Genomic DNA, 25,200 nt, shown 5'->3' with positions numbered 1-25,200 from the left:
AGATTCTCTGGTCCCCTGAGCCCCAGATCTCAGGATTACCTGGGCAGCTTGATCAGAATATAGACCCCAGACCCCCTCACAAACCACCAACTGAGGATCTTCAGGAACTGGGTCAGGAAATCTACTTTCGATGTTGAATGGCTGCCTTGTGCCTGACCCCTGGGGTCCCAAGGCTGGCTTCGGGAAGCACTTTCACTGGCTAATGGCAGTTCACCCGTCGATACGGAGGCTCAGGAACACAGAAGTGTTGGGTGTTAAAACATCATGAGCTCAAATGTATTTTTATTTTTTAATTTTTTTTAGACTTTATTTTTTATTTATTTGACAGAGAGAGACACAGCGAGAGAGGGAACACAAGGGGGAGTGGGAGAGGGAGAAGCAGGCTTCCCGAGGAGCAGGGAGTCCGACTCAGGGCTCGATCCCAGGACCCTGGGATCATGACCTGAGCTGAAGGCAGACGCTTCACTGACTGAGCCACCCAGGGACCCCTCAAATGTACTTTTAAAAAGCTTTTCATCAAATCTTGCTTTTTAATGATTTCTCGCTTGGGAATTACTCTTTCATCATTTGTTTGGGATTTAGTTGAAAAAACATCACTGAAGGCCACACCCTTACTTTCCTGTTATTAGGTGGGATTCTGCAGCATAAACGTCCTTTGGTTTATTTCTGAAGCTTATGCTAAAATGAGACTAAAGGTAGCAGCAAACATTTATGTACGTATGGGGGACGGTGCTCAGTGCTTGATGCGAGTTTACACATTCCGTCCTCTATGGAAGCTTGAGAGATGATGAGGTAGGTACTGTTACTGGCCCCGTTTTTTTTTTTTATTTTTTTTATTGTTATGTTAGTCCCCATACATTACATCATTAGTTTTAGATATAGTGTTCCATGATTCATTGTTTGTGCATAACACCCAGTGCTCCATGCAGAACGTGCCCTCCTCAATACCCATCACCAGGCTAACCCATCCTCCCACCCCCCTCCCCTCTAGAACCCTCCGTTTGTTTTTCAGAGTCCATCGTCTCTCATGGTTCTTCTCCCCCTCCGATTTCCCCCCCTTCGTTCTTCCCCTCCTGCTACATTCTTCTTCTTCTTCTTTTCTTTCTTAACATATATTGCATTATTTGTTTCAGAGGTACAGATCTGAGATTCAACAGTCTTGCACAATTCACAGCGCTTACCAGAGCACATACTCTCCCCAGTGTGCATCACCCAGTCACCCCATCCCTCCCACCCCACCCCCCACTCCAGCAACCCTCAGTTTATTTCCTGAGATTAAGAATTCCTCATATCAGTGAGGTCATATGATACATGTCTTTCTCTGTTTGACTTATTTCGCTCAGCATAATACCCTCCAGTTCCATCCACGTCGTTGCAAATGGCAAGATCTCATTCCTTTTGATGGCTGCATAATATTCCATTGTATATATATACCACATCTTCTTTATCCATTCATCTGTTGATGGACATCTTGGCTCTTTCCACAGTTTGGCTATTGTGGACATTGCTGCTATAAACATCGGGGTGCACATACCCTTTCGGGTCCCTACTTTTGTATCTTTGGGGTAAATACCCAGTAGTGCAATTGCTGGATCATATGGTAGCTCTATTTTCAACTTTTTGAGGAACCTCCATACTGTTTTCCAGAGTGGCTGCACCAGCTTGCATTCCCACCAACAGTGTAGGAGGGTTCCCCTTTCTCCGCATCCCCGCCAACATCTGTCATTTCCTGACTTGTTAATTTTATACTGGCCCCGTTTTTACAGCTGGAAAAACCAGGGCACAGAGAAGTGACTGGCGTAGTGTTTCACCACGGTGGAGTCCTGCCCAGCCTCCAGAGTCCTGTTCCTGACCACCACTCTGTGCCACCATTAACCCCGTCTACTCTGTAGGAATTCCTCAGATCGCCCTCATCCCTGCGGCAAGCATCCCCACCCTCCTCACATCCCTAAGCTTTCTTTGTGGATGGCTCCTGCGTGGGGTTGTACTGCCGAGAGCTGCTGAAGGTGCATGCTGATGTGCCTCATGGCTCCCGAAGCTCACGGTGGTCCATGCTCAGGGATGCTCCACCCTCTGTCCTGCTGGCCCGGGCCCTCTCCAATGGGAGTTACTTCTGCCTTGTGCTCTCAATGTTCCTGCTGTCTTGAACTTGTCTTCTGCATCTTTCAGGACTCAGGCATGGGTCCCGGGGGACAGATGAATGCTGGACATTGGGGTAGATTTGTTCTCTCCCCCCACTGACCCATGTCCATTGTCCTGAAACCACACTTGTGCACCCAGTCCCCAATGTAAAGAGATCTTAGCCAGCCCCTCACCCAGCCTCCACATCTCCCTGGACAAGCCTGATTTTAAGGATGAACGCAGAAAGAAAAAGATGATAATGAGGACAAGGGACTTGTCAGTATCAACAAGTATCAGAGCCAAAACTGAAGCTTGGGTTTAGGTTTCTGGCTCCCAGCTCTTTGGGGCCATAGGTGCCTCTCTGTGTGGTACCTGAACTCTAAAACCTAGTGAAGCACCTTGATCCTACCTGAGGGATGCCATTGCTTTCTGTCAGAGTGCTCTTCACCAGGTAGGAGGTAGCTGGGATCTGGGGGCTAGTTTGATTTTAAAGCCGATGGACTAGCTTCAAGAACTAGTTCATTCTAACAGAGCCTCTGGGCTGGTCTGTAAGAAGATGGTCCAGTTACACACTCTCAACACAAGGCTGGGTTTCCTGGACGGGTGGGGAAGCAGAAGGCAGCGTGGCTTTGCTCTGATGCATCTTCCGTGGCATGAGATACAGAGTGTTTGTTCCCACCTGTCTTACCCTCTTTCTTATCCCTTTCTGGCCTGTTTCCTCTTAAAGGAAAGGGCTAGAATAATATATCTTGTGCAAGCACCCACGAGAATGAGTTGAGCTAATGTGATGGAAAGGGCTTAGTAATCCACAAACCATCAGAGAAATGGAAATTATCAACCTCTGTCTCACTTCCTGTTGCTCAGAGGTGGTGCTAGTCACCTGGATCATTGTTGTTCGTTAGTACTGGGGGTGGGGGTGGATCTTTAGCTGGAGAATATGGCTGGGGTGGTGGAATTAGCCACAAAACCAGGGCAGGTTGCTGAATTGCACAGAGGGAGTAAAGCACACGAAGGCATGCTGGGCTCCCGAGCTGGACGTGCTCTCTGAGCCTGGAGTACCGACTGAGGCGGACAGGCCCAGCTCCCTATGCAGCTCCGTTACTAATCGGTAAGCACAGGGAAACCCAGCCTGCAAATCACACTTAATTGTTCGCATATGGTCTACCAGCTCTCCGTTTACTGCGAGATGCGCGGCAACAGAAGGCTCTTCGCGATGCTGAGCTGTAAACACACAGTCTATGGGCCTGTTTGGAAAGGAGTGAAAATGAACAAATCAGTCATTGTTCTGGAGAGCCCACTGCAAGTCCTGCAGGAACTATCCTGGCATTAAAGTTGTTTCCCCCCGAACCCTAAAATTCATTAAGCCAGGATCCAAGATAATGACCCCATTGTCCCAAACTGGAAATCTGTAACCTCCCTTGCGTGGTGCTTTTTCTCAGGAAGGGCAGCTTCTCAGCAGAAGCACGATGAACCTTTGGGCTGCATGGTTCTTTGTCGCTTTGTTGCAGCAAACCTGCCTGACTTCTCCCCACTAGGTGACAGAACACACCACCGCCCTCCTCCCTGCCCCAGTTGTGACATACAAAAAGGTTTCCAAATGGCCCCCAGGGGCCCAGATTGCCAGCAGTTGAGAACCAGTGAGAGAGGGTAGAGATGAGGGATGGGCTAAGCCCATCAGTGATGTTGAACAAAAGTAGGGCTTAGAGGGGCATAAGCAACCTCAGGCTAGAATAGAGCCAGGAGGAGGACTCTGTAAATAAAGAAAGTGGAGTTATAAGACAGTGAAAACAAACAGCCTTTGCTTCGACTGGCCATCCTCAAATTGTCCTTGCTGTGAAAGGTGATGGCAAGGGTGCTGAGATGAGCAAGACCAGTTAAAGCGTAAGCCTTGGGCCAAGCTCACACACCGGCAGTGGCTGGCTCTGCAAGTGACAGCCAGAGCCTCAAGCCAGAAAACAGCCTTTTCTAGAGGGGCTGGGAGCAATGGTGCTTAAGTACCAACAACCCCAGCCTCTCATCCATATGCGTCACCAGCAGTTATGTCATAGTTCATAGGAAGCTGGGTCAGGAACCAGAAAGACAAGCACGGGGAGTTTGGGCAATCAGAGTATCATTGGAGACCCAGTTTTATGGTCGTTGGTGTCTGCTGGGGCTGCAGAGTCATGCCAAGCCAGAGGCTGGAACGTCTGTTCTAACGCACACATGCACACACACACACACACACACGTGTACACACACACGCACACACACACACGCACACACATGTGCACACACACGCACGCACACACACGTGCACAAATGCACATGTCGTGAGAAAGGCAAGATCATGACTCCAGTCCTCGGCCTGGGGAGTGTGGATGGAACCTTGCAGGAGAGGGGCTCAGGGCCAAGCGGGAAGCAGTGCAGACACAGTCCCTCTCAAGGAGTCAGCTGGAGGGCCAGGACACTAGATGTGTTCTCGGGTTGAGTGGCGTGGTCTTACAGCCTAAACAATACATACCAGTCTTTTCGCTTAAAAGGAAAATGCACTCAAGCACTAACTACTCATCATCAAGGAGTAATATTTTTCTAGTGCTCTTTTTACTGAAATTTTAGCCTGCATTTAGTGCCTTGGAAGCCCATGCTTATCTCCACACCGTGGTCTTTGGCTCTCTACGTGTGCATATGCGTCTTTAACACACGATTATACACGTGTCCAGTTTCTTCAGGGACCCGGTCTGCCTTGGCCTCTACCTAATCCCACACATCTGGACACAGTTGCCCCTGCACGGGTGATTGCCTGGCCAACAAACTCTGTGATAGGACAGGTGAGACAACATGTCTCACTAATATCCCAGGTCGGGTGGGGGGGAGTTAGAGGGGGGATAGGGGGTGGCAGTTTAGTCCCCATGAAGGCCAACCTTGATTGACTCAGACATGGTACTCTTTCCCCACTCCAGCTCTTGGCCTGGGGGTGGGAGCTCGGTATCGCTCAGTGGAATCTTAAAAAGACAAAGCACTATGAAGCTCCAAATCCGAAACGTGCTGCAGGTGTCCCAGAGACCTGGCTCTGCCCCTCAGAGCCCTCCCCAGCTCATCACATCCCTCTGCCTTCCTCCTCTTCATTCTCTTAAGGATAATGAAACACCTTTCTTTCAGGATGCCGTTACCTTTAAGGTGCTAGGGATAATACCGCCAGTCCAGTGGAATTCTGATTCAGGGTTGGTTTCCTACATTGAGAATCATTTTAAAAGAACAGCATTAGGTCTGACGTCATTTTCTCCCCCCAAAAATGACAAGCATCTGTTGCCGGGGGCCTTCGCATGGAAGGGGTGTTTTCCCTCCTGATGAGTGAGCAGTCTGTGGTTACCCTGCACCTGCACTGAGCAAACGAGAGCCTGGCGCCTTGAACTCCTTGCTCTGCTCTCTGGTCTGCAGGGGCCGCTCTGGTTATCTGGGCGAGTCCGTTCATCTTCCTTTGCCACCATCCCCATCCCCATGTCTGGAGGAGTGTTTTGTCTTCCTGTGTGTGCAAGCAACATGGCATTCCTAATCCTTTTCAGAAGAAGACCCACCCATGTCCTGCTGCTTAGCTGTTCCTTCTCAGTGCTTAGCTCCCATCTGATGACAGGGGCATTTTCGGATGTTTTCAGCCAACAGCGGGTAGTACTCATTACTGTAAAGCTTCTGCTCTTGGCATTCGCCCTGCTGCATCCCGGCCCTGCTGTCTTGTAGCTCCCTCCTCGGTGCCTCCCAGGTGGTCGCTAAAGCTCGCAGCCCCAGGAAGTCTTTGTTCCGTGAGGGGAGAGCCCTTTGAGAAGGCTGCCTCCTGGAACTCTTTCTGGAAGTTTCTGGGCTCCTCCAGACCACAGCATCCTGAGCCCCACCTGCCTAGACCTCAGCTACTTCCGTTTCCCACAGTCTGCTCTGACTCGAGGCCTCGGCATCCCTCTCAAGGGAGTTCCAGAAGGAAATTAATGATAGTGGTACGTTTTGCCACGAAATGCTAAAATAGCCATCAGTTGGAATGATTCCCCTGACGTGCAGGTCTAATATGCTGTGCTGAATCAAAAGTCTGGCTCGGTGAGCCAACTCATTAAATCCTTACGAGCAGCCATCCTCAGAGATTGTCCTTCTCACACATTTTCCTGCTCATTCTGTCCCAGTTCAGCCCTATCAGGACTGCTTTTGCTTTATACCCACCTCATAACCACCTCAGTAAGAGGCCAGGGTTGTTCGACTGAGTATACTCGTGGAAATAAAGTAGGAAGAACACCTCTTCCTGTTCCCATTGTACAGGATCCATTGCCTTCCCAAAGCCGGGTTCCCCAACGTTCATCCCAACTGTAAAGTGCCCAGACCGTGGGAGATTTCCCTTGGGTGGACTCTTGTGTTCTCGATCCAGGCAATGCTCAACTATGTGCAGGAAATGGAAGGCGAGCAGGAAAAGCCTGGAAACAGGAAAACCCGGATAATCCTGAGAAACCCTTCGGTCATTCATTTTAACCGCCCCCCCCCCACCATGAGGCCACTTCCACAGTCATTCACCCAAGGGTGCGGCTGGGAAGCGGATGTGCTCGGAGAATCTGAATGGCCCATTTGAAATTCTACTGGGTTTCATTTTCTTCCTCTCCACCCTGTGGTAGAATCCAGTTTTTATTACGAGTCACATAGCCTGCCAGTGATACTGAGAAACCAAAGGAGAACAGCACACGCTCTGGGCTGTTCCCCAGGGGGCCCTGTCAGTCACCCCCTGAGAAGGGCACCGCTGGGAGTCCTGGAACAGACCAGCCACACGCGGAGGCTCGCAGTGACCAGGACCTGCACCCTCACTCTCGGAGCTCAACATGAGGGGGCAGGGGGGCACGGTTTCTGAGGCTGGCCATTCTGCCCGTTGTTGGGAGGGTCTGGGCATCGGTGCACTCCGCCTCAGACAGCCTTTGCAAGGCATGACGGTCATTCTTGACATGACAGGTGGGAGCCTCAGACCTTGCTCAGAGTGACAGGTTTCTGAACACTGTTCAGTGTGAGCGAACGGTAAGTCGAACTTTGCTTTACAGCTTGGATTCTTTCCTGTATGGCCTTCACGCCCTCTTCAAAGGTGACTTCAGAATCACAGCACGAGACGAGTGGGTATTTGCCGACATGGACCTTCTGCATAAGGTTGTTGCTCCGGCCATCAGGATGTCCCTGAAGCTTCACCAGGTAAAAAAATAAAAAAGTTTTAAAAAATTCATTTTTTTAAAAAAAGGTAAGTCTGAAACATTAGGGAGCAAACAAGACATTTCAGGTCCCTTTTCTTGGCATGACATTTGTGAGTGGGTGTGTTACTTGGGTAACTAAGCATTGAGGCCACCCAGATATTCTTGACATCAGCCAGCGGCTACTGGCCCTCGAGAGTGGCTAGGAGGTGGGGATACTGTGCTAGGACAGAAAAGGGGAACTGGCCAGAGAAAATGACATCTCAAGTGCCCAAACCTAAGCCACAAAGCTGTTTCCCTGGGCACGTTCCAGCAGTTAGGACAGTGGGAGGAGGAGGTGTCCCCTACCCAGCTCGGGATTTGGAAGGAGAGGGGAAGAGTCCATGTGGATGTGGGCTTGGCTCTTGGGGTCATCGGCTGAGTCACCGTCTGCACACTCACCCCCGGGTCGGCTCTCTGGTCCACCTGAGTCCGCAAACGGACTTCCTTCCTCCAGGACCAGTTCACCTGCCCCGACGAATATGAAGACCCAGGGGTCCTCTATGAGGCCATCCAGTCCTTTGAGAAGAAAGTAGTGATCTGCCACGAGGGTGACCCAGCCTGGAGGGGCGCCGTGCTGTCCAACAAGGAGGAGCTGCTCACCCTGCGGCACGTGGTGGACGAGGGCACGGACGAGTACAAGGTCATCATGCTCCACAGGAGCTTCCTGAGCTTCAAGGTTATCAAGGTACAGTGGCCCTACCTCCCGGCTGGTACCAGCGCTCGCGTCCCTGGGCCAGCTTCTCTTTCAGGGACACGGTCTTGGGGGAGCAGAGGTGGGCCAGGGGGCCAGGGTCATTCCCGCCCCTGAGAACTAGTGTGTAGGCAGGGGCTTTGGCAAGAAGTCCTGGTAGACGCCCATGTAGATGAGGGTCAGGATCTGGCTTATTTGTAAACACTTTCTAGTTCTCTAAACTTCCAGAACTTTAATAACCTATTCCTGGACCTGAAGGCTTTCTCACCAGTATTTCTTCTCTTTGTATTGCTTCAAACACTGGATCGAAAACAACAACTTTCTTTTTGCCGTTTCCCCATGAAAGTGGCATCATACCCATCTTCTAGGACCGCTCTTCTGGCCTGACCGTGGAAACGGCTTTAGGCCAGAGTGGTGTAGTCACCGATATTCAGACCCACAGCCCTGCTCACGGTCTGTAGGGTAAAACCAGCAGACTGAAAACACGCGCCGTCATCCGCTCTCCTCCCCGTTCCTTCCCCGACCTGCAGGTTAACAAAGAATGTGTCCGTGGCCTCTGGGCCGGCCAGCAGCAAGAGCTCATATTCCTTCGCAACCGCAACCCAGAGCGTGGAAGCATCCAGAACAACAAGCAGGTCCTCCGAAACTTGATTAATTCCTCCTGTGACCAGCCTCTGGGGTACCCCATGTATGTCTCCCCGCTAACCACGTCCTACCTAGGGACCCACAGGCAGCTGCAGAGTGTCTGGAGCGGCCCCGTCACTTTGGACGGCATCAGGACGTGGTTCCGAACCAAGTGGTTAAGGTAGGCCTTTCCCACCCAGGCCTTCATCCAGATGCTGGGGGTGGGGGGTGCGTGTAGAGCTCCCCCATTTCTGGTTAGAGTTTCACTGTTGACCACCATTTCCACGTACGATGAAAACTGCTATTCCCAAGCGGCCTAACAGATCATTTGTCTCCACAAGCAGTTTCAGAGGATGAGTCGGGGGGAGCCTCACACAGATGAGACTCTGTGTCCCTCACACTGGCTGAGGCTGAGGTCCGGCTCGCATTCCTGCAGAGGTTGTGGGTCTGCAGGTGTAACTGTTCCACCTCTGTCAGGGAGACCAGGCCTGAACCCCCTCCCACCCCCCCCACCCCAGCGTGCGGCTCTCATCCAGTAAGCCCTCTGCCCGCTTGTGGAAAGGTCTCGGGTTAGCTGGAATGGATTCGAGGAGGAGCGGCCGTGGAGTGTGGCGGAGCTGCTCATCTCAGGCCCCAGAGCCCAGGGTTCTTTCGGAAGGGCAGGGCTGTAGCTTATTCACCCCAGGGCAGTTTATTCATTTACCACGCACTGGCATTTGGGGACCAGGAGCCCCCCTCTCCCCTACTGCCCAGGTGTGCTGCTCACCTGTGGAGCGCAGTCTTCCACCCTGACTCCGACATGGGTGGGGGGCAGCCCTGGAGGGGGTAGGAATGTCTGCTGAGAGCGCTTGAGGTCCCTCTCCCCTCCCAGGGTGCGCAAGGGCTGTGATTCTGGCCAGGGAGGCGCCGGCAACATTGAAGACGTGGACGGGAGGGCTGCCCCCTCTGCAGGCGGCGGCCGCGCTCCGGGCGGCGAGAACCAGGAGAGCAGCACGGAACAGCCTGGAAAAGATGGAACCCACCACTGGTCACCCCGCGAAGGGACACAGAGGACAGGTGGGTGCAGGGGGGCCTCAAGGTTACTGATCGAAGCTCCTTTGGTCCCAGTGACCAACGCCACAGGTGATGCTGTATTCTAACCTGCAAGAGTTCCTTCTTGCAAAAAGAAAATAAATCAGGATTGGGCCAAAGGATGCCCCAAATTTACTGACTCTGCTCGCAAAAAAACTCTGTTAGACTCAGGTTTTATCCTTTATCCATCTCTTGTCTATTACCGTAGCCAGCCATCTGTCTGTCCATCTGTCCACTGGCCACTCCCTCCATCCCACCTCTCCCTCGTTCAGTGGCCATTGGATCGTGCGCCTTCTGTGGCTGACGGTGCTGTGGCTACTAATCCAGGCTGGCGTGTGCATCCTTCTGAGAGTGGATCCTCTCCCTCTCTGAATCTGTGGGCTGCACAGACAGGCCTCCTGCTCCCCCATTCCTGCTTCTCTCTGGTTCCCACCTCCCCCACGTACACCTGACATTTCAGAGGGTAACAAAAGAGGGGAAAAGGGATGCTAGCAGACGGGATGGAGGAGATGCACTGGTCCACGTTTGGGATGAGTTTAGAGTCTAATATCAATTTTCAACTAATGCCCACCTAGTTAGGCTCAACCAGATGGATGAGGTTCCAGAACCCGCTCCACAGGGGGCGGCTGGGTTAGGAAAGGTGACACTGAGGGCTCGCAGAGGACATACCAGGTAGATGGATGCAGGAGAGGCAGATGCTCTGTCCTGGTTCCCGCCAGCACATCAGTGCTTGGCTTTGCACTTTGCAACCTGTGAGTGATTCCATCTTTTGGCCTCAGTGCTTCCTCACCATCCAGAAGCCTTCATTAAGTGCCTCTATGTGCCTGTCCCACGGGCCAGCTCTGACCAAGTGAGTTAGCAAGGACCAGTCTGTGCCTCCTGGAAGTGCCCTAGGCAAGGCTGAGGATTTAACTGCAACAGGATTTACAGACAACACGGGCAAGACGGAAGATAGACAGACAGCTGATAGAAAGAAAGAAAGAAATGAAGGAAGAAGGAAAGAAAGAAAAAAAAGAAAGAAAGCTGATAGTAGAATAATACAGATACATAGGGAGATAGAGAGAGATGCAGGTGACCGATGGATGAACAGATAGACGAGACCGAGAGATGGAAAGATGGAAGCTAGGAAGGAAGGGAAGAAGGTAGGTAGGGAGAGAGAGGGAGATGGGTAGCTGGGCAGAGTGGCTGGTGCTACCTGCTCCTGCCTGGAGCCATCTGCCCTGAGGGCTGAGCAGAGCCCCTGCCTGGCCAGAGGCCTCAGTGCTCCAGACTCACTCTCAGGCTGGGAGTGTCTTACTGCTTCGTTAACACTTGTTATTGCTGCATGAGCAATGTTAAGTTTCAGAATCATTGAAGCGATTTTCCAGATGGGAAAATGCAGGGTAGCTTCCAAATGGAGAAATGCCTGCACACTTGGCACGTCTGTCCAGGTGACTTGTCTGCACCAGGAAAGTCTGGAGTCGGGGGAGGGGCTGGGATTGGGCTGGAGCAGGCCTGAGCTCCTCCAAGTTGGAGGCCGGCGTGCTGGACGAGCCTGGGACCCCGTGAGACGCCTCTTCCCTTTTTTACGAGTAAAAAGGGGCTAACGCTGCTTGGCCTGGCAGACGTGTCCCTCCCTAGTGTCCCTAGTGTCCCTCCCTCCCCTCAGGACCCGGACACCCTGGGTAGTGAATGTTCTTCCCATTCACAGCCAGAGGCCTGCAGCTGGGAGCACATACAATGATTTTTGTGGCAGATGTTGGAGCAGGATCTTCCAGAGCCCAAACCAGCTGTTAATTTTTCATTATTGCTTCTTAAAACGGCTCCTACCAAGGTCACTCCTGGCTTTCTGTGCTCTACACTGTACCGAGGCGGGCCTGGGACATCAGCCACAGGCCTGGGCTCCCAGCACGCGTGACCGTCAATCCCCACCTGCAGCCCGAGGCTGCCTCAGGCTCGGAGACCCGCTGTCGTCTTGCTCAGGGGCTTGATGGAGCCCACAGCCAAGCACCAGTGGCTTTGGAGCCACCTGCCTTGCTGCTGTCCCCTCCTGTTGTGTGCCCACCTGCCCGCCCGCCAGGGTTCTATCAGGCGCACCCCTGCAGCAGTGACAAATCATAATAATAAGTAACAGTCCCCCAGCCCTCACTGCTGCCCAGTGTCATCCTGCATACTTTCCAAGTGCAGATTCGCTGGTCCTCACTGTGACCCAACGAGAGAGGCCCTCCCTGTCCTCATCTTGTAGCTGAGGAGACAGGGCACAGAGAAGTTAAGTCACTGCCCAGAGTCACCCAGCGGTGATTCAGACAGACCCAGGCAAGACGAGCCCAGAACCTGCCATCCTAACCACCGTGCATGGTCCCATCACTCTGGCCCTGGGGACGCTGCGTCACCTCATCAAGTGCCGCCCTTGTCCCCAAGCCCAGGATCGAGCTGATGGAGCCACCATCCCGCACCTGCTCCAGCCCTCCTTCTGGTCCACGAACAGGCAAAGCAGACACCCAGTTCTGGGGACAGCAGCCAGCCGCCTTCCTTTTTGTCCCTGCTGTCCCCACAGGCCTGCCCTGTGTCCACAGGCGGACAGGCCTACAGAAGGAGGGCGTGGCCCGCTGCAGAGGGGCAGAGGGCTGGGAGGGACAGGGGCCATGGCCCGAGGCCTGCCCTCCCTCCCCCGCTTTGACCACAGGAAGAACCTCTCTCTTGCTCTCCTGCTCTCTCGGGCCCTGCCCCCAGCCCCGACAGCGGCACGTGATCATAAGTCTCCGCCTCGCTGCCGGAGTGGTGTCATTTTGGACCGTTCACATCAGCCTTCACCCCCTCACTCAGCCTCTGATCAAATGCCACTTGGAGAGGCTCCAGCAGGCAGGCCCCCAGCAGGTCAGGGCTGGGGAGCTCACCCCGGGCTGGGTGAGATGGGGCAGGGGCAGAGGGGCCCTCGGGCTCCGTGGGTGCTCCTATCCAGGCCTGCAGACGTTAGCGCCGGCCACACCATGCCCCATCTCTACCCTGCCGACAGCCGCAGGAAGGCCCAGCGTCCACCCTGGGAGGGGAGCCCGGGCAAGTGGTCCGTGCAGGCTCCGGATCTGGGCCTTGAATCCTGAGTGCCAGGCGCCCTGCACAGGGCTCTAGGCAGGAGTGTGTGGGAGCGGGTCGGCTTGTCCCTTGTTCCCATGGCTCCCTGGTCCTGTGGGGGGAGGTGGGCGGGAGGAGGACCTGTGTAGGGCCCTCTAAAGTGCCAGCTAGGTGGCCGCTCAGCGGGATGGCCGCCCCCAAACTCTTGAGAGCTGAATTCCACCACTGTCACTGAGGCTTCCCTTAGGGCTAGACACTGGGTCCTATTCCCACGTAACCAGCATCTGTTCATCACAGCCCAGACCACTGGCACCAGGAGCTGCTGATCCTGTTGGCTTGTCCTTGGTGCCCCAAGCCCCCTGCCCAAATCTCCCCAGGGCCCAGCTTTACGTCTTTCAGGAGTTCTCCAGGAACCCTAGCTGTGGACACACTCCTGGTGATGCCTTGGGGACAGGACTCTGGCCACATGGAGCTGGCACGGTCCTGGGAAGAAGAGGGACCCCAAAGGGCAGCTGAGGACCAGACCCCTGGTCTCCCACAGGCAGCTACCACCCCTAGAGCATCTAGGCTGTGTCTCTGGAGGCAGCCAGGATCCCCAGCTGGTCTGCTCAAGGGTCCAAGTGCTTCAGAGGGGCCACCCTTTCCAACCATTTGGATTAGCGTTCCCACGGGGGCCCAGTGAGCTGAGGGAAGCTGGGGGTCATGGGTCCCAGACAAGAGATGGTGGGGATCACCCCCCTTTCCCCCCCCAACCCCGGCTGAGCTCTGGCTGATGCAGGGAAATCTGGGGGCATCCTGGCAGAGTGGGTCTCTCAAAAGAAATCTAGAAAGGCCCAAAATGGGTATACGAGAGGGACAACCTGCCTCTCCCACACTCAGGACGCAGACACCTCTCCCTCCTGCCCCCTGGAAAAGTTCAGTGTCACCTTCTTTTTTACTACCACGTGGTTGAAGCCATACAGGGCTATTTGCCACCTTCCGCGGAGGTTCTTTGCACCTGCTCGCTCCCCGTGGGCAGTACAGGACAGGACCCTTGTCTCTTCTCTCCCCGTCCCTTGGCAGTTAGAAACACGCGCTGTCTTGTGAGCCCCATGTCAGAGCCCCAGGACTCGGGGGACCAAAGCACAGGAAGGCGAGAGCTTCCTGAGGCTCCCGTGCTGTGTACCCTTATACCTGGTAAACAGCAAGTACCCGCAAGTGCCCACGGCGTCGGGGGAGAGCACACCCAGCTGGGCCTCCAAGGTCTGGCCAGGACCCCTTCCACCCACCTCCTCCTTGGCCGATATGGATGGCATGGGCACCCAGGGAGGGTTTCTGGCTCAGAGAGGGCTCAGGGCACAGCGTTTTCCATTCCTGAGGTCCTGTGTGCAGAAGCCCCAAGGTCCCAAGGACAGGAGGCCCCGGGAAGGAGCCGCTCTTGGGGAGCGGCAGCCCCACCTGGCTGGCTGGCCCTGCCCCTCGGACCTGCTGCTGAGATCTTTCCACGAGACGCAGCCAGTGGTGGGAAGCCACCCACCCACCATGCCCAGCAGGCCAGCATTTCCCATCCCCAAGGGGCTGTGTCTTCTCTGGCTTCCTCGCCCTCCGTGCAGCTGAATCAAAGCCCTGTGCCAACATGAGTGGAGACCACAGCTCCCAGAAAGGAGGCCAGGAGCCTGCCCAGCCAGCGCGGGGTCATTAAAGGCCGTTCGCCAGTCAAGGGGAGGTGATTCCTGTGCCCCGATCTCTGGCCTTGGCCTGGAACAACAGGAGAATCCCTGACCCAGCTCCCCGCCCCAGAGGCCGCCCTCCCGTGCGCAGTGAGGGCCTAAGGGCAGCCTGCAGGTGCACACCCCGGGGGTCTCAGCCTCTAGGGCACAGCATTTTCTAAGCTTCCCAAATGGTTCTAACGGCCAAGGATAAGAGGCCCTGTCCCCATGCTAAAGTTCCCAGGGCTAACTCTGCACCTAATCGGGGATTTAAGAAGCTCTAAGGCTCAGTGTGAGGTCAGTTTTGCAGGCTGGTCCCAGCTGTCCCTTCCTGCCAGTCCATGTGCTGAACCTGTGGGGACGATGTAGTCATTGTCACTTCAAGGGGGCCAGGAGGGCAATGGCCCGTACCACACACTACCACAAAGCAGACAGTGACCACCCATGTGCTCAGTGCCGTGTGGGAGGGAGGCCCCCGGGGGGTCGAGGAAGAGGGCTGGCCTCTCTGAAAGGGCACGACCGAGAAGCTGAGCCAGGTAGCAATGATGGAACCGTCTGAAGGGTGAATGTGAACCAAATTCTAAGAAAGGGATCTTGTTTTATGGGGCCCAAGCTCAACTCCCATGACTGGGGCCGCACCTGTTCCTTGACTCATTTCCCAGCTGCACGTCCCAATCCTGGGCCTGGGGTCCTGCTCAGGCAGGAGCATTGTCCCCAGCCTGCCACCCTGTGCATCTGCTGGCCCTGCTGTACCCAGCACTCACCGTGCGGCCTCAACTTTGGCCCGACAGCCTACCATCTTCTTGCCTCGCTACAAAGTAGATGTCCCAGCCGGGACGGGACTGGTCCCTATTGGAGAGGCTGGTGACCTCCTTGCAGAAAACAGTCAGGAATTCCTCGCTAATCTGAATCCCAGATTGGGGAGGAAGACTCCACCCTTCAGCTGGCGAGGATGTGCACCATGGCCTTCCAGACAACCATCCGAGATGAGAGAATGGTGCCAGGCTAATGAACCAAGAAGGGTCATTTTTCTGGTATTTCCAAAACCCAGGTTCTGAGGAGGTTTTCCGGGGAAATACTCATAATCTGATAATGAAGTAATTGGCAAAGTAAGTTAAATTATCAAATAATGATCCTGGGTAGCACAAGTGCATTTGCATGGCTTGCTTACTTGTTCCACTTGCAAAATTAATTTAGAAAAAAATCAAGAACCACAATGACAACAGAGAGCAACGAGAAAGTCTGAAGCGAGGAAATGGGGGGAGGTACCCCTGTCTTGCCTTGAACATAGACCATTCCCCTCTGACGTACAGATGGGTCTTTGTCCCCTGGGTTTGGAATCAGCTGAGAAGCTCCCCACCAAGCGCGGGTGGTCTGCGATCCCGCATCAAAACCACCGACTTGCCGAGGAATGTGCAGTATTTTTGGACAGCAATCAGCATTACCGCATAAATCACAAACAGATGTTTGGCCTTGTCGATCTCTGGATAAACTAACAAATCACCGTCTCTGCTAATTGTGACTCGTCAGGGTCCCTCTCCTCCCCGTGTTTCCCTGTGTAAGAGTAACTTAGCTCTGCAGCAGGGATCGGCCAGATGGGCCCCAGCTCCCGGTGAGAGCCCCGTGCCGGGGCGGGGAGGGGGCTGCCCACACTCATCCCTGTCCTGTGGGACTGTGAGCAGCACCATGGGGGGCGCCCCCCGGGGTCCCAGCGGGCAGGCAGGAGGCAGGAGAGACCAGGTGGGGACACCTGTGTGGAAATGGGCACCCCACCATCTCAGCGTCCACACTGCACTAAGGTCCACGTGACGCAGAGGGCCCTTCCAGCCAAGAAGCCGCTGGGGGGAAGGAGTGGGGCTGGAGGGGACCCCTGGAATCCCCATATTAACGCATGTTCCCTAAGGAGTTCTCTCTCAAGGACATGTCAATTCTCGGGACCTCCTCTAGACAGACATAAGTAAATTAGAATCGCCAGATGCACAATTAACCATTTGGGCTGAGGTTGAACGTGAGAAAATGCACGGGACAGTGCCCAGGGGCTCACCCCTGCACCCCCTCTATTTTTACCGATTGAATGCCTAATTGTGGAAGCTTCAGGAGACACGTCGATAAGGCACTTGCTAGAACTGTGACCTCACTGACCGCTCCCTTCAAAGTCATAGCTGAACATTAGAGCCTAGTGATTCCCAATACTTCAATTATGCGACCGAGCATTCTAGCGAGCACACGCTTTCCTCCCCCTGCTTCCCTACAGAGCTGCATGGGTAGGCTCCTTCTCCCCTCTGCTGTGGCAACCTGTTCTGCTTTCTTCTAAAGGCAGAAGGAGTCAGTCTGTCCAGGCCCCTGGGGCGTTATGCCAAAGGCCGGCCATGCTGAGCTCGTCCGGCCCAATCCTAGAAAGCCACCAGGCCTTCCTGCAGACGTCCACGTCGGTCCACGAGTTGGCCCAGAGGCTCTCAGGCAGCCGGCTCTCCCTACACGCCTCGGCCGTGTCCCTGCACTCGCAGCCCCCGCCCGTCACCACCATGGGCCACCTGAGCGTCCGCGAGCGGGCCGAGGCGCTGATCAGGTCCAGCCTGGGCTCATCCACCAGCTCGACCCTGAGCTTCCTCTTCGGCAAGAGGAGCTTCTCCAGTGCCCTGGTCATTTCTGGACTCTCTGCTGCGGAGGGGGGCAACACCAGCGACACCCAGTCGTCCAGCAGCGTCAACATCGTCATGGGCCCCTCGGCCAGGGCCACCAGCCAGGCCACACGGGTAAGGGGCTCGGCCGGCGGGGGCCAAGGCAGGTGTGCGGGCCCCTGGCCTGACGCCCCGCCGTCCGGCTGCCTGTAGACTCCCATCACCTCGTCCACGGGGTTCCCTGAGTGACACACGCAGGTAGCGCTAGACAGGGGGTGTCCTGGCTGTGCGCAGAGGCAGACAAGTACGCAGCGCACGTCCCGTAGGGGCCCGGGTCACAGTGGGCGGTACTGGCGGGTGCCCGATGCCCACGCTCAGCAGAACTGCTACCCCGAGCCCTGAACCGGGGAGGGGAGCGGGAATGTCCTCTGCGGATCCACAGAGCAGGAGCCTGTTCTGCTTCATGCTCTTTTCACATCACCCTGGCCTGAGGGACAGGAGAGGACTCACGCCAGCACTGGAGTTAGATGCTCGCCGATTCCTGGCGCCAGATTTCCTTTTCCAACTGCCGGGGGTCCTCCCGCTTGTGTGTATATGAACCTCAGAAAGAGACAGGTGGAAGGCCTTCCCTAACTACACGGTGACTTACGCAGAGCTCCATGCTAGCTGATGTTGGGTCACACTTGAGCTTCGTCAGAGAGGAAGGAAAGAAGGAAGTAAAGAGACCCCCGGCCCTTCCCTTCGGTCGGGAGGGAGACACCAGGAGGCACCGGGCATACATGGGTGTCACAGCGGAGGTGTCGCGTGCCCCTTCTGCGGGCTCACACCTTCTCCAGCCAGAGGCTGACGCTCTTTGCAGAGCACGAGGGTCACCGCCTGCCCGGCTTCGGTTCGGGGTGGGTTACTTGGAGGTGGAGGATGGGGGCCACACCCCCGGGGGCAGCTCCACAGGCAGGGGCCAAGGGCAAGCAGGCTGCTGCCTTCAGGAGCCTTAGCTAGGTTAATTAGGTAACTACACGTCTAAACAAACTTCCCTCTGTGTTTCCATTTCCTCAGAAAAAAATGCACAAAATCACACACATTTCTCGTCCTCCCCCCGCCCCCGCCAGTCTGTTTAAGATACCGTCTGTGGGTGTGCGTCTGGGATTCTGGCAAGTTCCCGCAGCACAATAGGGTCCCTGGCACTCTGAGCACCGGTATTACTGTTGGGGCACCAACCTGCCGGACTTAGGGTTTCCGCCAGGGGGCAATGCGTGCGTGTGTTTGGGGGGCACTGGCCGGACCCCAGGACGTGCAGGCACACAGTGACCTCTTACCGAGGGCATGTCCATCACCTGGGGAAAGGTCCCCGTGTTCAGAGCCCCCAACCCACCCCGGCACGGTACACCCGTGGCCTCCATCCTTTCGGCGGAGGCCAGCCCCGCGGGCCCCCACGCTGGCTTTCAGACCCCCTGCCACACGGGCGGGGTCGGCCACCCCCGCAGCGGCCGCTGGTGGTCAGAAGCGGCCTTACACGTTTGCTGAGGCTCCCTGCTTCTCTCTCTCTCAAGCACTTCTCTGAGCCGTGTGAACCCACCGAGGCCACCGAGCAGGGGCAGCGTCGCGACCGCCGTCCGGCTGGGCCCGTGGCAGAGAACGGGGCACTGCTGTGCAGGAGAGCCAGCCAGGAGGACATGGGCCTGGACGACACGGCCTCCCAGCAGAGTGCTTCGGATGAGCAGTAGGGGCAGGGGCTGGGGGGGGGCCCTGCTCTGCAGCCATGAGAGCCGCTCTAGCAACCCGAGGGACGCTACCTCAGGTTCTCGAAGGACGTCTCCCATGGCGATGAAACACTTGACAGCACACCTCCCTCCCCTCCCCGCCCCCCCGACGCTGCTCCAAGCTGCCCCCCCACCCCCCAGAGCTCCCGGGCGTGGCACGCACAACTTCCAGAATTTGAAAATTCTAACAAAAGCCAGGTAATAGCTTAACAACAGCTAGAGTAAATAGAGCGCCTAAGTCCCTCTTTCCTGCCCTGAAGAAAATAAGACAACTGCATGTTAACCGATTGGCATTTTGGACATTCCCGTAAACCACGTTCAAGACGCAGTAGGGTTCCATCGCCGCGTAAAGAAAACCTCACCTCTTCTAGCACATTTATGCATATAAGCCAACGGCAGCTTTACTGAAACGTGGTAGTGCATGCAGTCATGTCTACACTCTACTAGTGACCCGAGTGTAGACATCGAGTCCTGTGGGAGCGTGGAAAGCCATCCGGACTCACATGACGCTCAACCGCAGTCCCGCGGGTCCCCACGAGCCAGGCCTGTCTCGCCCGGCGCTCCTGTCCACTCGCAGGAATGTTCGCTTGTTTTCCGAGCCAAACCATCCTTCCCGTGTCATAGAACACTCGCACACACCTTTGTTTTGGGAATTAAAATGTTTACAGTTATGGCTGTGTCCGGTTGTGTGAGTTCTGGGGTATCCTTTACTGTGAGAATGGCGTTTGGGCAAATTCTGGGACCTTCCCCAAGTGAAGCCTGTCACCGGGGAAAGCAGAAACCTGACTTCTTGTGGATGTACCGGAGGGTGAAGGGGTCCTGAAACACAGTCTATGAAGAAGAGCATCACTGACCTGGTGAACCATCCCTTCTGGAAAGACAATAGCTAGAAGTAAGTCATTTTGGGGATAGTCCCACGACTTTCTTCAAGGTATCTAGGATTTGAAGTGTGGGGGCTAGGGGAGGGCACAGCCGAGAATTTCTTTCCCCCTGGAAGCAGATGGTAATTTTTTTTTCAAAGTAAGGATTGCCAATTAATAATAATAGGTGGGCTCTGTAATCAGAGACACTGTGCATCATTCTCAAATCAGCCATCCCTGGAGATGCAAAGTTGGTTATTATTGATTTAAATGCAGGTGTCTGTCTAATGAGAAGCTGATAGAACCTCACTGCAGTTCTCTAAGTCGGCCAAACCAAACTTGGCTGGCAGTCCCTGAAATCCTCTTGGGCAACTTTACAGCCAAGCCCTAAGGACTAAATGGCCGGCCCTGAGCTGTGAGCGTGACCTCCCCACAAAGGGCATCTCCTTGAATTAAGTCAGCCTGTTTTGGGCTGACCACCCTCTTGGGCAGCCAGAAGTAAGAAACCCAGAAAGCCACTGCGTTCCACAGAAAATGGATCTCCTGACAGAGCTGGAAAACCAATAGGTCGAGAAACAGTAATGCAGATGAGAAGCCAAAGTGCTCTGGATGCATGTCACTCCGCTCGAGATTCCTGAGCTGCTTCTCTAATCAATGACCCAATGGCTTATCCGGGTCATCTCAGTGCAAAGGAAGCAGACAAGGACGGTCACGGTTTGTCAACAACAGTAAGGCCCAAGTCCTCCGATCCGAATACAAGTCTGCACTGTCTGAGAGAGTAAAACCGTCTTGGGCGTGCATGCTGGGAGTGCGTACACACACACACACGTGCACGGGTGTGTGTGCCCCCAAAGGGAAAGATGGGGTTGGATGCACTCCTGGACCCACATGCCTGTCAGCAATGCAGTCACACTTTTTCTCTACATTGTGGTAAAGAACCTTATATTTACAACACGTGAGCCTGTTTGTTTTTACTTTGAGAGGACGCATGCGCGGGTGGTGGGGGTGGTGCAGAGGGGAAGGGAGAGAATCTGAAGCCTGACTCGGGGCTCCATCCCACGACCACAAGATCATGACTCAATTCGAAACCAAGAGTTGGGACATTTAACCGACTGAACCACCCAGGTGCCCTAACACACACACACACACATACACACGCGCGCGTGCACACACACACACACACACACACACACACACACGAGCTTGTTAATCTGATCTTCAGCCAGGCAGCTGTTTATCAGGGTGTTCCTTGCAAAAGACTGGATTCGCCCCCATTTAAAAGAAATATTCCTAAGGTGACACCTCCGGCTGGGGCGATTTAAACGTGCTGCAGCATACAACCACAGGGTTATTTTCTGCATTTGGACACAACGAAATTGTTTCTCCTCTAGAAATGATCTAAAAACTGTAGTGCTTGGTTTTATATAAATCATGGGGCTAATCTGGCATTATTGATTCTAAATTTTGCACTGGGTGCTGAGACCATCTGTTTGGCAAGTAGTTTTCTAAAATCACTTGATGCTCCAGCTTCTCCCTGCTCGTGAAGTGTGCAATGCGAAGACCCGGTATACTCAGCCCCTTAGGCCCTCTCCACTGCCTGGGGGTTTTGTCCAAGTCATTATGCTCCAGGGACATGGCCCCTGACACCAGCGTGCATGCACGCACGCGTGTGCGATCTTCCCAGACACAACCCTCACGAACTCCGAGACAGGAAGAGAAAGAGGAAAAAGGCGCATTCCACATTTTCTGGGCCACCATCGCCCCCCACCTTGCGCTTGATGACTTGAGGACTGGGAATGGAGTGAGCCATGTACATCAGCCCTGACACTCAGATGACAGTCTATGCATTTGAAAACTTGTCCATCCCTGCACTTGTGCTTATTCAGAGGTAAAAAGAAATCGTTTTTTAAACGTGTGTGGTAAGTGGCTGGTGGTACAGTCTGCTCCGGGGGAAGAGGAAGGAAGGATCTCGTAAACTCATTCTCTAAATCAGTTCTGCTCTGTCCCATCCAGCCGTGTTATTCCAGCTTAAGTTCGTCATACAGCAGTGCCTATGTCCATTTCGCGCTTTCCAAAGTGAATTCTTCCTTCCAGTTGGCCTCGGACCCAACTGTCTGCTAGGTGTCTGGGTTTGCTTGGAGAGTAGGCATTTCAAACTCAGGAATAAATGAGAACTGCTGACGTCAGCCTGTCCTCGCCACCACACCCCCTCCTCTCCGAGAGCACCTCACCTCAGGGAGCGGCTCCCGCAGGGATGGTTGGATATGCGCTCGGCTCCTCCTCTGGTCCTGGCCTGGCTCGGAAGCGGGCCTCAAACGGTGCTCCGCCTCTTCCTCCTTTAAACCTCAGCAGAAAGCCCATCCTTTCTGAGGCCCTGAGTCAGAGTTATTTGTGAATTCATCCTATTTCATACCGCAGACGAGGGGGCTTAAACAGCACGTACTTCTCATGGTTCTGGAGGCTGGGAAGCCCAAGATCAAGGTGCCAGCAGATTCGGTGTCTGGTGAGGGCCTGCTTCCGGGTTCACCGACCCCCCCATCTTCCCGCCATGACCTCACAGGGCCGAGGGGAGAGAGCCCTCTGGGGTTTCTTCCATAAGGGCAGTGATTCCATTCCTGAGGGCTCCACCCTCATGACTGCATCCCCTCCCAAAGGCCCCACCTAACACCATCACACCGGGGGTCAGAGTTCAACATTTGAATTTGTGGGGGACACAAACATTCAGACCATAACATTATCCTTTATTAGACGTCATTTCTTAAAATAGAGGGATGGCATCGGATACCTTCATACATGCCCCTGAACATCCCGTTTGACCAAGTAATACAGTAATAATTTAAGGACCCTGCCATAGCGAACACTCCATGCTCTTCCAGCCGATAGCTGCTTCGGTTTATCGCAGCTAAATGTCAACGCTGAGATCTGGGGGCACATGCGCTGAAAAGGACAGAAAGCATCAACACAGTGGGAGGAGTAGAAAGAGCCAGGGCTTTGGAGCCACAGGGACTTGGTTCAAACTCTCTATCTGCCACTAAAAGCACGTGTTTCTTTACCAGTAGAGAGCGAGCACGCAGAAGCCCGCAGGCCCGTGTGCACGGTGGGGGCCGCCCCGAATCTGTCCCGCACAGCGGACAGCTGCCAGGAGCCTGCGCCGCTGGAGGCCGGTAACGGCGCCATCCGAGGGGCTCCCTTCAGCCAGGGCAGAGCAGCTGCACCAGGCCTGAGGCTGGCTCTGTCTTCAGGGGCACACAGGCGACACTTCCCCCCGGCCTGTCCCCTTTCTCAGGTCACCTGAGGCCGAGAGGGGCTCCTCTTTGGACGAGAGTAGGTTTGACGCAGGGGCCGGGCTCCCAGACCACACCTGCATGCAGTGCTCCTTCGGTCCCAGGGAGCCTGCAGAAGTCACACCAGCCCGTCGGACATCATGAGCTCGGTCTCCCTGAACAACCCACCCGGGCGGGGACAGGGGGACAGGAGATGCCCCCTTCCCCACACTGGACCAGGCACCCTTCATATGAGATTAGTTCATCATCTAGGAGGCCCTTCAGATGTGACCCCTCAAAGGCCTAGCAAATCCACACCAAGCTTCAGGAGGTTCCCTTGGGGGAACAACGGACCAAAGGAGCCCGTCCCGGGCTCCCGACCACCATCCTGGCTCAGAGACGGAAGTGCTTCCCGGGCAGTGCGCCCAGCGCCCGGCTCATGGGACACCCTAGTCTAGGCTCCACACGCCTAGACTGGGCCTTGGGGACAGAAGGGGGCACGCCTGGCATGAATGCCAGCTGGATTTGGAGCTAAGGCTCATTGCTAAAATATCCTGGAAATTCATAGATCTTCCCCCAAAATGACCTAAAAGCACACAGGGCTCACGTGTTTGCAACCACAGCATTTAGTTTTTTTTATTAAGCAATAAGCAATCAAATAAACAATGAGATGGCTGGGGGGACTTAAATGGCTTTTTTCTGAAGTAACCATTTTCAAAAAACCGAGTAACTCATATCCCCGTGAGCTGAAGCACCTGGAGAGGGGGTTAATTTTCATAACATGCAAAATTGATTAGGTAGCGAACGCCCTTCTCCCCCTTCCCCGGAACACACGTATTAACTTCGATGGGGGCAAGTTCCATCTAATACTCTTGAAAACCATTTCTCATTTCATAATTTACCGAAATCATACGCACAACTGCAAGAGGAAATAAACAAAAACCTCTCGGCATAAATAAGCCACAGCGGATTGTTCATCTTGTCGCACCAATCCAGCCTTCAGGCTAATTTGATCTTTTAAACATTTCATGGAGAACAGCTGTCGGGCTTTCTCTGGAAAAGCCCATCAGGTTTCGTAAGCCCGAAGGCATAAATCCTTGACAGGCGGGGCACTGATCAGGCTGCGCGCGAAGCAGCACATTTCTTCAAGCGCACAAGGCAGGGGCTCGAACGGTCTTCACTTCCAGCCGCTCTGCACACACGTCACAATATCTGGCAAAAGGTGGTTTCTGTTTTCCTTGGTGACCTGTGGGAAGGAGCAAGAGAGCAGGCTTCAGAGTCTTTTCCTTGTCCTCAATCCTCTGCTAGGCAGTATTCTCCGGGAAGAGCCCCGAAGGCCAAGAGCAGGGGAGGCAGGTTTCGGGACTGAGGGAGGAAGCCCAGCTCGCGGGTACCCTGCAGGCAGGCCAGGTCCGGTGGGATCCCAGCCCCAGCTTCTGCGAAGGGACAGCTTGGACTGTGGAAGCTTTACCCGATCCGTTTTTATTTTTCTTTACGAGTACAAGGGAAGCGTTCAGACGCCACCCGGGGCTTTGGATGGTGGGCAGTCCCCCAAGTAAGGGCAGGGCCTTCCTGCTGGGCCTCCCCAACATTCACCCATTCAACATTGATGGGTGTCAACCAGAAACTGAGCAAGGTGCCGGGGACAGAGGGAGGACTCCATAAGGAGCCTGCAGAGCAGAACAGAGGGACAGACAAGGCCGGTGAGAACACCGATGGTCAAGGGTCCGGGAGAGAAAGTCTGCGGAGGCGCACAGGAGCCGGGGCGGGGCGGGGTGAGGAAAGGCTTCCACGCCGGTTATGCCTGAGAAGGACCCAAGCAAAGAATCCTGCAAAGACGAAGTGAGTGCATCTGCAAAGCCAGGGGTCAGTGCCGGCGGCCCCTGCGAGGACAGATGGGCCTGTCTGCCCGCCCGCGTGCCGGGCGAACGTGTGATGAGGAGATGCATAGTGGGCTTCGCCCCCCTGGCTCCCCCACATCCACTCGCCCTCCCTCCAAGAGCGCTCTGACCTCCCTCTGGGAGACGAGAGTCAGGAAACTAGCTCTGGGTCCGGGACTGCAGGCTGGGCCCTGAAGATCCAGAGCACCTGAATCCTGAAAGGAGTGAGCTGAGCAGCCAACGGCTGGGCCCCCCTCCCAACTGTCCAAGGACGTGGTGCACCTGTCCTCGCCGTCGCTCCCCAGTAGCTCTGGTCCCACCGATACTAGGACCATCAGCTTCGCCTCC

The 25,200-nt window shown here is 54.8% G+C and overlaps 2 protein-coding genes across 4 annotated transcripts in view; one reads left to right on the top strand and one right to left on the bottom strand.

Annotated features, from left to right (window-relative positions):
• Window positions 1-19,520, top strand: part of PCNX2 (pecanex 2) — a 304,655-nt gene extending 285,135 nt beyond the window's left edge. The window contains exons 29-34 of the mRNA XM_036102955.2: window positions 7,161-7,305; window positions 7,798-8,028; window positions 8,565-8,839; window positions 9,530-9,714; window positions 16,785-17,224; window positions 18,640-19,520. Coding sequence (XP_035958848.2) covers window positions 7,161-7,305; window positions 7,798-8,028; window positions 8,565-8,839; window positions 9,530-9,714; window positions 16,785-17,224; window positions 18,640-18,813 — 1,450 coding nt within the window. The 3' untranslated portion in view covers window positions 18,814-19,520. The remainder of the gene's footprint in view (window positions 1-7,160; window positions 7,306-7,797; window positions 8,029-8,564; window positions 8,840-9,529; window positions 9,715-16,784; window positions 17,225-18,639) is intronic.
• NTPCR (nucleoside-triphosphatase, cancer-related) overlaps window positions 1-25,200 on the bottom strand; it is a 54,918-nt gene that overhangs the window by 1,287 nt on the left and 28,431 nt on the right. Inside the window, exon 5 of one of the 3 annotated variants that reach the window (XM_036102958.2) lies at window positions 23,583-24,218. The exons of the other annotated variants lie outside the window; for them this stretch is intronic. Coding sequence (XP_035958851.1) covers window positions 24,150-24,218 — 69 coding nt within the window. The 3' untranslated portion in view covers window positions 23,583-24,149. Of the gene's footprint in view, window positions 1-23,582; window positions 24,219-25,200 lie in introns of those variants that run through there. 3 annotated transcript variants of the gene reach the window in all.

This window comes from Halichoerus grypus, chromosome 7 (assembly GCF_964656455.1).
Source record: "Halichoerus grypus chromosome 7, mHalGry1.hap1.1, whole genome shotgun sequence".
Classification (NCBI taxonomy): domain Eukaryota; kingdom Metazoa; phylum Chordata; class Mammalia; order Carnivora; family Phocidae; genus Halichoerus; species Halichoerus grypus.
This window is presented reverse-complemented; position numbering and strand designations above follow the sequence as displayed.